This window comes from Thermobia domestica, chromosome 6, assembly GCF_964235325.1.
Source record: "Thermobia domestica chromosome 6, izTheDome1.hap1.1, whole genome shotgun sequence".
NCBI lineage: Eukaryota > Metazoa > Arthropoda > Insecta > Zygentoma > Lepismatidae > Thermobia > Thermobia domestica.
The window spans coordinates 122,331,784-122,348,386 of record NC_137459.1 but is presented as its reverse complement, the minus strand read 5'-3'; the positions used below and the strand labels follow the sequence as shown (position 1 = coordinate 122,348,386).

Genomic DNA, 16,603 nt, shown 5'->3' with positions numbered 1-16,603 from the left:
TGTTTCGAGAGAAAAAGAGATGGAATGATTCACGTACGGAACAGATGGGATGTTTTATAGTCTTAGATGACGTGAAACACGGGGGATGATGTAGATCAGTGGTCAAGAGCATCCATGTTTGGTATAAGCTCTCAGATTCTGATTTTTTATTGCCAACAAAAGCTTTATGTCCGAGAAAAAACTGAATAGTAGTCAATTCGCAAGCGCTCGTAACGTAACGTACCCAATCCCTCTCACCCCCATCTCCTCTCTGGCACAGGTACGGTATGCAGTGACTAAGAAGGACCTAGTCTATTATTAGGAGTCTCGACTCTGCGAGTCTTCTCCGTCGCTAGTTTTAGTCGAGAAGGTGTATGGGAAGGGAGCAGAGGCTTGGTGGTGCCGCTCCAAGCCAAACCACACTGCATTGTGTATTCTGTGTTTGATTCCCGGTTTGTAATTCGCGCACCTAACAACGTGTAGTGCGCGTTGCCTAGCTCAGGCGCAGCAGAAGAAAAGTTGTACTACGGAGTTATACGGGCAGGTAGCGCTGAAATCTGTCCTTTAGCAGGTAGTCACAATGAATAACAATGACTTGGATCGCGAGGCCAGTTTGGCGGCCGACGGTGAGGAAGACGAGATGGTCGCGACCGAGCGAGAACTAGCGGAAGACGCTCAATGGAAACGCATCCAACAGAACACGTTCACGCGATGGGCCAACGAACATTTGAAAACCGCTAATAAACACATCGGCAACTTGGAGACAGATTTGTCAGATGGTTTAAGGTTGATAACGTTAATAGAAGTGCTTTCAGGCAAACGATTACCTAAACACAATAAACGACCAACTTTTCGCTCGCAGAAATTGGAAAATGTATCAGTGGCGCTGAAATTTTTAGAAGAGGACGAGGCAATACGGATAGTAAATATAGGTAAGTTTATTTTCTAATGTCATTTCTTTTCTTACCGGGTGTATTTTCTCCTGTCAGTGAAACTTTTGTGTTTTGTAAAGCCAACGTGTAACTTCCGTCTGCTACTCACTGTTGGTGTATGTTATACGCATCGTGCTTGTCACTTGTTATTGATCTGCCGGTTTTGGATAGCTTTCGTTTTCATCGCACAGGAGGTTTTGAAGGGGAGCAATCGTTCTCTTCATCGCCTGGCCTGGCTCGAGTCGCTTCGCCGCGTCGAGGAGCTCCCATGTGCCCGTGAGTAGGTGGAGACACGCGATTCAATATGGCCGCTTGACGTGTAAACAGCAAACCACATGGGAAGTTAAATTTAGATTGCACGCAGACATTTCGTTCGGGGGACTAGATAATCGTTGCCAAGAAAAGTGAGAACCAGGGAAGTACTGAAACATCCACGTTTAGGGATGATCAAATGTAAATTAAACTATTTATTGAGAAGGGGTGTGGCGAATAGCAGCAGACGACACTGGAATTCGTGTGGTAGTCAAGGCCAAGAGAAAACGATATGTAACGTCCAGCCGGTGTCTGCCCCTGAGGCACTCGTGTCATCCACCACTTTTTACAGCAGAAATGTCGATGACGTCACCTTGTTATAAGTTTTTTTCTTTCTTTTCTTTATGAATTTATGTTATTAACAAATGTAGAGCCTTCTGAACATTTCGTTCAGTACAATAACATTTTGAGCCACGTAAACAAAACCAGTTCTAAATTTTCTTTTTTGAAATATAAGAATTTAGCCAATATTTTATGAAAAAAGACTCGGCGGTCGATAAGAGCATCAGAGCTCACAGCTTTGTAAACAAGTAAATAAAGAAAAATAATTCCATTCGCTAATAATTTTTCTAAAAATGCAAGCAGCAACGTAAAGTTAATTGTAAATATTGCTTGTTTACTTAGTTTTGTGTTCTATGTGTTGGTTAGTTCGTTGGATTTGATTGGTCGTTGAAGTTTAGCGTTTCTTTTCAGCGCCGAGGTTATACGAAACGTGAACCTATAGTTCAAGGTGGGATTCGAACCACTGTAATGCGTTCAATTTTTTAATGCTCCCCTGGAGTAAAACCAGCGAGAATGTGCACCAAAAATGCTAAGAACTTAACGTTATTGTTTCTAATAATTTGTGGGCGCAGCCACATCATGTCACATCCGAGATTATTGACAAACCAGATTAAAAAAAAAGAAAAAAAAACAGTTGTATATTGCAGGCACAATCCAGACATTCACTTGTTTATTTATGATAGTGTAAGGAAAATTTCTGAGATGTCATTCACAGCTGAGAAATATATGATTTCCTTTTTATAATGAGATTTTTCTAAAACATATGAATTTCATCTCATAAAGTATAATAGAGATCATCCAATTTCGTAATTCTTTATCACTAAATGTTAATTTTGCATTTTGTTTTAGTTATTTGAAAAAAAAAAATACTATGAAGTGAAAATATAAGAAATGGCAATTGCAGAAAAAATGAAAATCATTTTATTAATATTGCGCTTAAAGGTATTTGTTGTAACTGCAATTTTGATAATGCATTTTTTTCCTTCGTGATATCAACAAGTTTTAAAAACGTGTTAGATTAACCAACTAATAGATTGTAATTCAAAGCCAAAATACAATTTTCTTATTCTTGTGTGGTGTTACTTTTTTAAATATAAAGAAACAAGAACAATATATTATGAATGGAGGCCAAATTAAGTGTTGTACTTGGCTTATTGAGATGAATCATTGTTGCGCTGTTAGCTCAGTAGAAAGCTATTTCTTGTTGCCTGTTCACTTTGAGCGACGTGAAGTAATTTGATTTATTACAAGAGTAAGTTGGCTTTCATATGGCTATGAGCAGTTCTTTTCGTATATAGGCCTATAATGGGTATTTTCCCCTCCAACATCGAGTTATATGTTTTAGCTACTTCGGATAGCATTTTTCTCCATAATCAAACATAACTACTTTTTTTTCATGCGATTATACTCTTTAGGTGAAACAAACTAGGTGATGGATGAAAGTGAATGATTGAGAAATAATTTGTGGAATGAGAATGTGGGAGGAAACGAGAGAGCCCGATAAAACCCACGGACACGATCATAAGCTCACATGGCCTGGGGTTGAACCAGGGATCCCTTGCAAAGGAGGCGACTGCTGTACCTTTCATAAGCAAAAGCTTCATATTCTGTGGCATCTCCCCACGTCCGCACAGTTTTTCTAGCTCAAAATTTAAAAATTCACTTTGCCGACAAATTCAAGGACACAGAGCATGTGTAGAATGACTTGATTTCTAGCGACTCCGTTTCAGATGCAAGAAAAGTAAACGAGAACAATATTTATATGAGGAACAGAACGTGAGAGAAACAAGTTCGAAAAAATCATAGAAAAAGATTGATAGAGGGAGAATAGCTTTCTTCCTCAGGACATGAGAGAAACAAGTTCAAAGATCATTAGAATATTTGATAAGTAGAGTGTGAAAAGCTTTCCTTAGAATTTCCTTGGAACATTTTTGCTATTTCGGGAATTCTTTATTGAGAGAGAATTCTCAAAATAAATCGTGTTTGTCAGGGATGACAGAAGAAATACGAGGAAACCATGCTTTAGAATAAACGGTTCAAGGAATAGGGGCATTGTCATTTCGAACTCATTGTGGCATATTAATGCTCTGCACACACATTCGGCAACAATACATCAAGGACGACGCTATAAGAGAGGGGGGGAAGGTGGCCGGTATTCCCCGGGTAGCGTTTGAAGTTGTGTTGCAACTGTTTTTTTACGTCATATCCCGAAATGTCCATTGGTCAGTTTTTTCAAGCGGTGACATAATTTTATTGAACGGGAACATATGAGCTCCTCGTAGGAATCAATCCCAGAATCCAGATATGAAAGCAAACTTGCTTGTAGCTTCACTACTTGAAAGTTTTTGTCATGATACAGCAATTCATATTTAAAGAAAAGAGTTAATTATCTGTTTTTTTCTATCTTTAAAAAAGTTCATTTATGCCCTTGCCGAAGGGGTAGGTGGATGGACATATTGCTGAGACTACTTTGCCCATAGTTTCGAATGCTTAAATACTTGACCCTCTTTTCCCGCCATTTTCTATTACGCCTTTCAGAATACGTCTTAAAATGATGTCTTAATCACACTTTTCTAGTTTTCTTCGGTATAGACCTTTCGTACCATTTCTTTCATTTTTTCTTTCGTTTCAGCTAACATTTTTTTTTCCAGCGACCACAATTTTTAGTTCCAAATTATTGATAAATAGTGTATTGTAATAAGGAATAAAAAACTTACCTTCATGAGTAAAATACCTCCTCTGGATTTTCCCCACAAAAGTGACTTATGCCACATTGTAATGTTGTTAGTGAAATATTGATTTATGAATTATAATAATCTAAATTATTAGAGCCATTTTCGAAAAATTAGGATTTTTTATTTTCATCCTCAAGTAAACTACTATTACTTTTGTTGATAGGAAGAAAATTCGAAAACAAAAACTGAAGAATCGTATAAAACCCCAAGTTTAAAGTTTGTTCTGGATTTGTTGAACGGTATGGCCTCTGGGGAAGCGTGTGTTTATCGGGATGGATAGACACGCTCAAAAATCAGCTTTCAGGCATGAAGGACCATGGCAAGGACTATAGAACCTGTGAACTTCGATTTTCGAACAAACTAACTTCGATTTTCAGATTTCCTACAATCATCCTCTCTATTTTGTATATTTATTGTTTCCTATGTTTGGATATATTTGAGTGACTTTCAAAGTCTCTTATAAGTTGTTTGCTATCATAGTGTTTATTTAGTTTCCTTTTTTTCTTTTTTTTTATAGTGAAACAGATTATTTTTGAGATCTTAAGACTCAATAGTGCAGATCGTTCTGGCAACAATGTTAGGATGTGTTGTTCCTTCCAAGCCTGCACCCACATTACCAAAATCCTGGCGCCGCCTATGGAAACGTGCAAGTGTTCCGAGGAAACCCATGAACACAAAGTTGTCCACCACAAACTCACATTACTTGGGATTTAACCAAGGAAGTCTCACACTAAGATGTACTGTTCGTGCTCTAACACTGATCTACTATCGGAATTCTAGAAATTAATGATCACTCAGGTAAAGTAAGAAAAATAGGGGAAAACTTGATCGCTGGACCAGTAGGAACGGAAACTCATGACTTCCTGCATGCAGGGGGCGGTCTTAGAAAATGCGGGACCCAATTAGGAATAATTTTGCCGGGAACCGATTCCCAATCAACTTGCACCAAACAAAATGTACGGTTAAGAAGTGCATACTAGGTAATAGATCACAGCTGTAAGCTACATTTTAATATAAAATTGCATACATGGAAGCCCACAAGTAACTAACAATATTTCTGAAAAATACATAGTCACAGTAACACGGCTGTGAAATGATTTATTGAAAAAAGAAATATTTTTCTTCAGATAAAAATGAAAATTGTGTATTGAAACCAAATTATATTTCTTAAAATTTAAAAGCGCTTAACATTCATAAGCTGTAAATGAGTCATTATTAAATCTTCATTAAAGTTATTTTTCTTGCTTTTATCCTCTGTAAAATATGTTACAATTTTCCTGTTTAAATTCTGCTAATTTCAGGTTCAATGGACAAAATTGCCAGACTATTTAAACATTCTTGCTGAATTGATGATCTCAGCTAAGTTTTGATCAGTTTCAACTTGGAAAAATCCCTTTCGCCAGATGCCACAGTAACAGTGATTGTCAAGAAAAGTATATATTGCAATATGTTCTTGTGTGTATTTGACAACCGAAAATAGATTACGTTCTAGAGCGGGACCCGATTCGAAGCAATCGGTCCGATCACCAGGCGGATGTTTCAGTTCGTGATATACCTGTGACACACTTGTTTTTGTAGGTTTGTTGCTGATTCCTGTGGCTCCAGCTATATAGACTGGTTCCGGAATCTTTCGGCACTAAGTCAACTAATTGATGGATGTTTTCGTTAAGATTTTTTCCCGCTTTCCGATCAGTCACCTGACAGGGCCGCCCATAGGTTTTATGGGACCCCAGAAAACGGCGGGAATTTGAAACTTGAAAAAAATTACAATTGAATGAAGAAAACTCCACTGGAATAGTTCAAAATCAATGACAGTTTTGATATGAAACGTGAGTAACTGCTGCTTCACAATCCTGAAACTATTTTAAGGGTTTTCCAAATGTTATATAAGACCCACTTGTTCTTATAATTGAATCATTGGTTTTGAAAACTTCATCAGTCGGTGAAAACTAGTTTTCGATAAACTAGGGAAAACATATAATATACGTCTAGTACTGCATAATTTTCTGATGCCCTTCCTAAACCCTGTGAAATATTTAGTAGATTGATTTAATCAGTCTCATATAAAACCTCTGTCGCGCAAAATCATTTTTTTCTGTCATCGAAATAGGAATTGTCGTAACAAGATAGTTGTGCAACTTTATCAGACTGAACATTGTTTTCCCCTCAGGAAATCCGTGGGATTATCATTAGCATGTAAACATATTTATTAATGTGACGCTTTGCAGATATAATCAAGTGGTCAACAGGTTGGAGCAGTTAAACATGTGTTAAATTATCAGAGGACATGCAAGAAATCCATTACATCCCACACAGTTCCAACATCAAGTTGATCCTTGGAAGTAGGTAGATCAGGCTTGCCCAACTGGATTTTATAATTTCTATCACATTAGCTGTAGGTCTTCCGTGTCTCAGAACAAAAAGGTCTTGAGCTCGAATCCTGACGCAGACATCTCTTACAAATATTTCTCTATTTGGTCAATTCCGGTCGGTGAATATTGTGTTGGTAGATATGTATGAATTCCTGTATCCATTTTTCTTTTTTGTCAGACAGACAGAGAAGCCATAATGCACTATGAAAAGTACGTAGACCTATATAGGATTAATTGTATGTAGTCTTGAAGTAATTTTATAGTAGTAAGAACAAAATAAAGAAATAAATAAAATTGTAAAAAAAAAGTACTGAATTTCTAAACAAGTGTTGATCTTTTGTTTAGAAAATTGTAGTTTTTTTCGTGATATCTAAGGTTACTATTTAAAAAAAAAATATTTTCCTGGCTAATACGTACTATTTTTAAAGTTTGTCGTTGCTAGATTGTTAGCAGTTTTGCTTTTCATTCGGATACTCTGGTTGGGTTCGTAGCGAGTGTATATGATTAGATCTCCCGTTAAACGATAGGTCCAACGGCTCAGAGCATCGAGACAATCTGAGACGTTAAATTAATGAAGGAATAACTTTCGCTGCTAAATAATACAGTATTGTGTTATTACTACTTCCGACTATACACACATCAGTATAAACCTCTCTACAAAGTAATAGAACTATATACTGTACCATTTTTACCATTGTATTAGTTTTTTTTTCCTCCAGGGCTTCCAAGTGGACAAATTGTTAGGCCGCATGTCTTGTGTTTGTACTGTTCAAGCTGAATCTCGGTTCCAGTAGCAGAATGTTAACATGCATCGTTTTTTTCACGTGGTTTCAAATCCATTCCCGAGTGAGACATATGAAGTAGGACCTTGACTCATTCAGACATCTGAATCAAAAAGGTGTTAAATTCCTAACCAACCAAGGAATTATCTCTGGTGGGACTATAGTCTTTCTAACCCTACATAGCATAAACATAGGACATAAATAAAATTATCAAAAAGAATTATACGAGAAACAAAAATCTTGCGTTAATTTTATAAAAGTGTGTTTTCGAAATGAAATCTTTGTAAGTTTAACGTCCCACGGTATGCCGGTTAGGCGAAAGGAGACGCTGATAATGAGAAATGAGTGAAATGGTGGAATGAATAAAGTGGGAGGAAACGGGAGAACCCCGAGAAAACCCATGAGCACGGTATTTGTCCACCACAAAGTCCACACGGCGCGAGCTGGGATCGAACCAGGGACCCCAAGCACCGGAGGTGAGCGCTTTACCACTGAGCCACCGCCACTGAGCCATCTCAAGGAGACTCCTAATGTAACGAAAAATAACTTCCGTATGTGTTAACGAATACCCTCCCCTCATATGAAACACAACTTATCGTTCGATAACAATACGCGTAACATTGAGTTTCTCGTGTGTCCTTTCTTAGTCTCGGAGAGACGTCTATTGAACACTCATTTTCTCAGAACGCAACGTTAAAGGTATCCAATTCTGTGAATATCCACTATGTTACCTGTGGTTACCTTTTTTCTGTCAAGTTTTTAATTGCTTTGCATCCAGAAGTGTATGTTTACCATGTTGACTCTGCCACCACTATTAGACCTGAACAACAGACTACCATACGTACAGATGGTTATCAGAATGATAAAAGCATCTGAAGAAAACGCAACTTACCTGACTAATGTGGCGTGGGACCGCTGTTAGCCTGCACAACAGCTTTTTATTTGTTGTGGAATGGAAATGTATAAGCCATGAATGGTTTCCAGGAGCATATGATACTATTCCTCATGCAGTGAACAATCAGTTCCGTCATCGGGGATGGAGAAGGATTGAGGTTTGGAACAGACTACAGGTGTTAAATGCTGAGATCTGGGGATGGAGCAGGCCAGAGGACACGTTTTTCATGTAACCGATGTTCATGAAACAGTGCCCCAACAGTTCTAGAAACAGCCACTCAACGCAAAGTTTGCGTTACTCTATTATTCTACGGCTTCACCCCAAGTTAAATACAATCAAAACGTCTATTTTATTATATGTAGGTCATTATACTTATGAATTTTATAATTACACAGAAAACAATCTGCATCACTAGATTGCTTGGATAGGAATGGCAAGACTATTTAGTTAACGGTACCTTTATTTATTGTAATAGAAGAAAATGAGGGAATAAGCGGTTATCATACGCGCCTTTGGCGTAGGATGCCCGGATTCGATTCCCGTCGGGAGTTCGGATCCCACGTAGGCCCTCGCTGCTGAAAGGGGCGATAAACCAAAAATCAAATCAAAATGATGGAAAGTTATTTAGGATGACCGGCACAGGTAGTTCAATCCGTGACCCGGTGCATTGCAGTCTGCTTCATTTCAGTTCTTGTTGAAGTTTTTAAAATGTAAATTGTTAATAGTAAAGATTTTAAAATAAATAGTTTATAGTATTTAATATACTGTACAGTAATGTAGAGTTTTAAAATTTTCTTTTCATTCCATAAAGTCTGCTTATTGTTTTCCGTCTCTGTTTTTTGATTTAATTTTTACTTTAAATTTATGGAACAACCCACCAGAAATTAGTTTCCAGAGCATTTGATTCCGCGCAATGAATATATATCAAAAGATGGGTTGTTTTAATTATGAAATACAACCGTTTTATTACTTAGATTCTGTAATGTGTGTACAACACACTTCTAGTTATTACAAATTTTCTCTGGAGTAAAATAATCCCGTGTAAAACCATTTCTCCACGGTCTTCCCTTTGAAGAGATAAAATTCCCGCTTGAAATTTAGTTTCGCAACGAATTATAATGTTTGGCGTTTAGGGAGCGCTGATTTAATCTCTTTCACGTCAGATTCTATAAATAGTTGTGTGGTCGCTGAAAAGATTTCTCAATGTTAGCAGTTTTTTGTTTGGTTAAAGAATCTTGCTTATACGTGTTATCATTTACGGAATCATCTTCAATCTGAATGTTCCCATAAGATGCCCTTGTAAAGGCTTATAGTTTGAGTACAACGGAGAATGTTAAATGCTCATTGCATGAGATGGGTTGACCTTTAGTTGTAGACAAATAAGTATGTGAATATCACGTACAACAAGGAGACTGTTAAATTATTTGAAGAATGCCTGCTAGTCGGAGAAGAGCATTAAAGTAGCAAAATTAAAAAAAAAAAAGACGGATAAATCAAACACAGTTGGAAATTTGTTTCCGATGTTTCAATTTGAAAGGAGGAAACCAGTTTTGAATGTTAATTTTAATGCAAGACGAGTCTTAATATAAGTATTAATGCAGGGTGAGTCACAAGTCGCTTGACACTAGCAGTTACTCAGTTGTCAATTAACTGGACCAGTGATTCTCAACTTTCTGGGCCTAGTGCCCCTTTGGGTGGAAGCGATTATCCTGAGCGCCCCCAACTAATACACAAAGCTCAATGTAGGAGACTTGGAATAAGCAGTCTAAGAACTAGAAAAAGCCTTCAATTCTTAAAATCAGCCTTGAAGAATTTACAAACTAATAGATAGAAAACGATAAAATTTTGTATCATGCAAATATCGGTACGGGAACATTGTTTGAGATACTCTGTAATATTACCAGGTTAACATTATTTCCACCCAACATAGTTACATTTATTTTCAATGGAACTACGTCTGGTTATTACATATTTCAAATCTACATGTTAAAAAAATATAATACCAGTAATTAACTGATTCATACTAGCTTTGCTATATTGAATAACTTACCGGTATGCTAAAAATACAAATCGCTAAAAAGCAACGCTTATTGATAAAATAATAAGTATTTGACAGTTTCGCCAACTAACTGAACGATGAAGCCAATATGTTCAGTTAGTTGGCGAAACTGTCATACATTTGTTATTTTATAAATAAACGTTGCTTTGCTCAACGATTAGACTTAGTCTGTTTGAGAAAGCGTTACCCCCTGTAGCGAACGCGGCCGAAGTGGCTATTCATTAATTTTACTTTCACCAGAGTTGTAAATCATACTGTGAGCCAGTCAGGGTTTCCGGGTCTTTTTGCCAGGTCCAGGTGTGTAATAGCAGAGTTCCAATACTCTGCACAAACCATCTTCCAAGCAGCTGTTTCTTGCTACAATCCCTTTGGCTGGCAACACGTCTTTCCTTTTTTTCCCTTCCTTTTGAAATCTTTTAAACAGCAGGCGGTCTATTGTTCCGAAATGCACCAATACGCTCGAGATGGCGTTTTCTCCGCGTTTTTATTGCTTTCGCGTTTGTGATTAGCCACCTACATTTAAATACATCGTCAGCGTATTCCAAGCGTACGCATGAGTAATAAATACGCTTTGCGATCGCCTCAAATAGCCGGGTACTTAGTATAAGTTATACAATATTAGATTTATTACTCATTGTTGCAAACCAAGGACGCTACAGTATCACAAACATCCAAATTTTGGTGAACTCTATAGCAGTAATAACACAAGAGATGAACGGGGCAATGCACATTCAAAGTACTTTAGTGTCTAATATGATCATGATATGACGGATTTCGAATGAATAAGCACAAAGATACGAGTAGAAGTGGTTGAAACTTGACTTTTTTTTTTTCCAAAAGCCTTTATTTCGAAAAACTGCTTAGATAAGTACCTCATCCAATTGCATAAATGACTTTCAGTAGATGAGAAAATCATAATGCCGTTTAGAAGTTGTTGATATTTCAGACCATTCTTTAAGTATGGTAATTACTAGTAAAGTTTACAACATTGCTTAAAATTACACAATTTCGAGAACTTTTTGCAACTACACCTACCAAAAAGTACTGTAGTAATGTTAAATAAGGAAAGTAGGCCTAGATAAATAAAATGTTTTAAAACTTTCCCGCAAATGTGCCATTTTAAGCAAATTTGTTTTCTTATGTTTTTGATACTGTAGCGTTCTTAGTTTGTAACGTTGCATAATGAGCGTGAAATTGTAAGGCCTTGTTTTAAATGTCTACTCAAAATCTGTATTAATCTGACGTGATGTTTTTTTTTTAAAAAAACTACGACTTTGTGTTGAGTTGACAACACTGTTAACTTGGCGGTATCACAGTGTATGTCAGTGTCCCCCTGCTGATATTTGCGTGGTATAAAAGCGTTTTCTGTCTAAAAGTGACAAGGGCGTATCGAGATAAATGGTCTACCTGTTTAATATATATATATATATATATATATATATATATATATATATATATATATATATATATATATATATATATATATGTGTGTGTGTGTGTTTCTTCTTTCTCTTCGTTATATGTAAAATGAAAGGAAATTTTGTTTCTACAATTTGTATTGCATTATTCATCTTTTCCCTTCCATTCCTTCCATCTAATGCCCCCTCCTTTGGAAACGAGGACGCTCTCTACAAGGGGTTAACTCCTACATTGAAAACGACTGAACTAGAGTACCAGGAGCTGGTCAATGTAACCATTACGTTATGGCAGTGGTTCCCAACGGGTGTCTCTCTCGAAACATGGTGTGCAGCACAGTCTCAGGGCAGTGGTTGCCATTGTGTGGACTCATTACTATCCATTTCATAAAGATAGGCCCCTGACTTCGTGGTGCTGCCGTGACGTTCAGTCAAAACTTATATTGCATTGTCGTACCTCGTTGGAATTGCTGAAATGTTGTCTTTTCAATACTTAAGACATAAAAATTTTCTCTGTACTATGTAGTGAGAAAAAAATAAAAATTAATGAAAAAGTGCGTATTTTTTCGTACTTTTTTGGTAGATCAATGTTTAGAGGACTATATCTCAGAAAAGAGATCACGTGAAATAATTTCCTGTGCACAATATGTAGATGCATCCATTAACTGTAAGTTGTGAAATCTTCAATTTTCATCACTTGATACTTTTTGTGTAATTAAAACAAATGTACGACGCTCTGATCTCCTTTACCATGGTAGTTAGAGAAACGTACAAAACACTGTTCGAAAATTTGGAAGTCTAGTGTTCCAAATATTTGAAACTATTAACATAAAAAGATTTAGTTGGTAGAGTATTTATTTTTTTTAAATTTTTTTTTTACTTCAACATGTTCTCTGCGTTAAGCGGTGAGCCATGTTGCAGCCCAATCTTTAAATTCCCCGCGCTTATATGAAGAAACAGCATACAGTAAGTGGAAGTGCGGCAACGCTGTCGTGCAGTGTTGTCGCGTTCAGGAAGTTTGTAGCGCGAAGCTTACTTCATAAGAATGTAATAGGAAAAAGTATTTATTATAACCTTTCACATCATAAAAATAATAATAATGCATTACACATCTCAATTTAATCGAAATAAAACGTTGAAGTAAAACATCCGAAAACTTATCTATTTACTTCATTCACTTTCGTAATGGGTTTGTTGACTCATCGCTGCTCCTGTTATCTTTCTGTATACTTATTAACAATGGCTCCATTTCTACCTCAAGATCCTGTATCAGTATACACACTTTCCAGCTTACGAACATGTTAAAGGTTAAAAAGAAATGTATCCTTGGCAATCAGGTGTTCACCTAAGTTCTGCGGTCAATTCCCCTGCCGAAGGTACAATAACACAGAATGGGTCCTTTGTTTTCTTTCAACAAAAAAAAAAAAAAAAAAAAAAAAGCAATGAGTAGGTGACGAGGGCTGTATTTGGGTCTAATCACGTTGCACTGATTACGTCTTCAACACTTTCCTTCGGTTCGTAGGCGTCAAAAACTTAGACATGCACTCACACCATATGGGTTCATTGCAATGAGACGGACGAATAGGCATTTATATTTTCCTTAGTATATGTCGTGGCTTTTGATTATATATATATATATATATATATGGATATTCCTTTACGAGCGGTGGTATTACAAAAAGAAGAGACAAAATTTTTAGGGATAATGAAATTGCAGAACTGATGAATGACTCCGACTCAGACGGTTATGAGTTAGTAATGAATAGTAATGGCATTGATTATTCTGTGCTCAGTGGCGTATTCGGGAGTGAACAAGATAGTAACTCTGTTTCAAGTGAACCTGAGGCTGCGCCGGGAAAGAGAGAAAAAAAGTGTCGTTCCTATTCAAAGACAGATTCTGATGTAGCTTGGAGCGATAAAATTCAAGTAAATGCATACCCCTGTTTAGTGGTATCCCGGAAATTGATCAAAATGCTGGGCTATCTACAGAGTATTCCGCATATAAAGTGTTTCAGCTGTTTTTACCGATGAAGTTTTATAGTAAAAAAAAAAAGTTGAATTGATTTTGAGTTGAACGTCTTGTTCAGCAGTGAGGCTATATGAGACGTCGACCTACTGATTAACGTGGAATCCAAACTACATGAGCTTCTCCCAGGAATAGTAGTAAAAGTTATGAATCAATACGCAAAACAGCCGATTGAGAAAAAGAAAAAAATAGCCTACTAAAACAAAAATCTTTGTTTTCTAAATGAAAGCGTGTTACTTTAATTAAAAACAAGGAAATTTTTACACTAATTATTCACATAAGCCTTGTACGGAAGCCAGCTTTACGCGGTTTTACAAATCAACTACGCAAGAGCTATTAGTATGTCTGTCAAGTGGTGGAACAGATTTTCTGTGAAGTGTAAACTCAATATTACATATCAACTAAGGTTGTATCATATAATAAAGTTTATGCTTCTATTTGTTTCTGTGCAAGTGTATTTTGTACTGCGTGCAGTAAGTGAAAAACTGATAAAAAGCAACAAATTTTCGAAGACCATCACATGCAAATCCAAACAAAATAAGAGTTCGCTTTTCTAATTTTGAACATTTGGCACATTTTTTGTATATCCTGTTAATTTCTAAGAAATTGGTTTAAAATCTGTGGAGATAAAATTTTAAAAATATCTCTAAAAAGTGCCGGACAGTGTGCGTGACAAGTTTAAATACCCGTCCGTCTGAGAGTGTATACGCGCCAGGAAAATGTGGCAACGTAGCACTCCGTATAAACTGCGATAGCGAAGGGCGCAAAGCTGAGAAAATCATAATGTCATATTTGTGATTATTTATCTTTTAAAACAAGTCAAAACAGTTTGGTTGAAAAAGCTACTTTAAGATCTTTCTAAAAGTTTTTTAAGATTGTTAATACACCGCAGCAATTCAGAGATAATGATGTCTCACTTTTTACTGAATAACAAGAAAATTACTACGTGTTGAGTGATGAAATTTTCAGAACTTACAGGTAACATATGCATCTACATATGGTGCACAGGAAATTATTTCATGTTATCTCCTTTCCGAGATATAGTCCTATAAACATTGATTTACCAAAAAAGTACGAAAAAATACGCACTTTTTCATTAATTTCTATTTTTTTCTCACTACACAGTACAAAGAAAATTTGTATGTCTTAAGTATTGAAAAGACAACATTCCAACAATTCCAACGAGGTACGACAATGTAATATAAGTTTTGACTGGACGTCACGGCAGCACCGCCAAGTCAGGGGCCTATCTTTATGAAATGGATAGTAGTCACGATGTCGTTGGTGTTCAGTAAGGTGTGTCGTCAGCCAAAAAGGTTGGGAAGCATTGCGTTATGATGTGGTGACAAAACGTGATTTCTGAATTGTACCTTTTAAGAAGTGATCAAGTTCTGCTACTCTAGCAATTAAGAACTGAATAACTGATGGTGCCAATACGTTTATGGCCCACATTGTAAAATCGGCTCATGTCATAGCGTACCATAGAACTGTTTTCGAACATACATACAGTGGTGCATCTTTTGCATTTGTAGTTAAACTTCCATGAAGTATCTTTCACATTTGGTGACAATAGGAGCGAAGAAAATACAATTATCGTCTGTCCCGCTGCGTACACTCACTCAGAGCTATATTGTTCAACACATACAGAATATATTTTAAACAAGGTTTTTATGAGATTCTTCAGTTTTTTTAAAAATATTTCTCCTGTCCCCCAAAATAAGCGAAGTTTACTAGAGGATGGAAGTTAAAATTTGTGATATTCTTAAACTGTTGTAACGAATTTATTATTTCATAAACCAATATTCCGTTAACAACCATATAACATGGTATAATACATATTTCTAGGAAAGTTCCAGGTGTAGTTTACTCTTGGGGTAAGTTCTTTTTGGATGATATTTTCAAACGACTTCGGCGATTTTGTTTACATTCATAAATACATAATTAATAACGCCGCAGTGTGGCGTGATTTCTCGTTAAGTTTTTTCTTTTTTCCTTTTATTTTCTTTCTTTCTTTTCCTTTTTGTTGAGGATGTAACTTTTCGGGAAATTTTATCAAACACGACGCAGGTGATATTGTTCATATTACGTAATTAAATATTATATTAACTTAAATAATAAAGTTTATAATGTGTCGTAAGCCACTTTTCCTGGAAAGGTCCATAAGGTGTATATTACTCTTGGAGTGAGTTTACTTCAAAATTTTGCGGAAACGCCTATTATGATTTTGTTCACATTTCAAAATTTAACGTTTTCATAGTATCTTAATATGACTCGATTGAATTGAATTATTGGTAGCGAGAAAGTGCAGTGCGGTTGTCCATATCTTGTATTCTTTACAGCAGACGATTTTTTCTTAACGTAACTACATACTTGTTGTGTTGAAGGTGAGTAGAATTTATAGGAAAACAAATAATAGTTGATCGCTGTTATTATTATTATTATTGGTGATTATTGGTAATTATTTTAAAATTTTCTTAGTGACATGCATCATTAATGATGATGTAACGGCAAGAACCCGTTGCCAGCATTTTTTTTTTAATTTACTGAAAAATCTTGACCCTTTTGTGCTAGAAGGATTCAAAAATCAACGTGCATGGAGGGCACATATTTATATTCTACATATTTACAATCTAATACCACCCATGTTACTAACTTTTGGGATTTTGATTGGAAGAAAGACAATATCGAACCAATGAAGACTTAGTTTAGTTTTCTGTCGCTGCTTTTTATAACGTTTGTCAACAGAGATCTGAATAAGTATACATTCCTTATTATAATGTAGTCAATGTCCGGATAATCATCACTTTTTGCCTT

The 16,603-nt window shown here is 36.2% G+C and overlaps 1 protein-coding gene across 2 annotated transcripts in view; it reads left to right on the top strand.

Moving 5' to 3' along the window:
• The first annotated feature begins 335 nt into the window (after positions 1-335).
• The window catches only part of cher (filamin A protein cher), a 627,873-nt gene continuing 611,605 nt past the window's right edge, over positions 336-16,603 (top strand). The window contains exon 1 of one of the 2 annotated variants that reach the window (XM_081762014.1): positions 336-911. In XM_081762014.1, coding sequence (XP_081618140.1) covers positions 560-911 — 352 coding nt within the window. In that variant the 5' untranslated portion in view covers positions 336-559. The remainder of the gene's footprint in view (positions 912-16,603) is intronic. The other variant, XM_081762015.1, reaches the window with a different exon arrangement.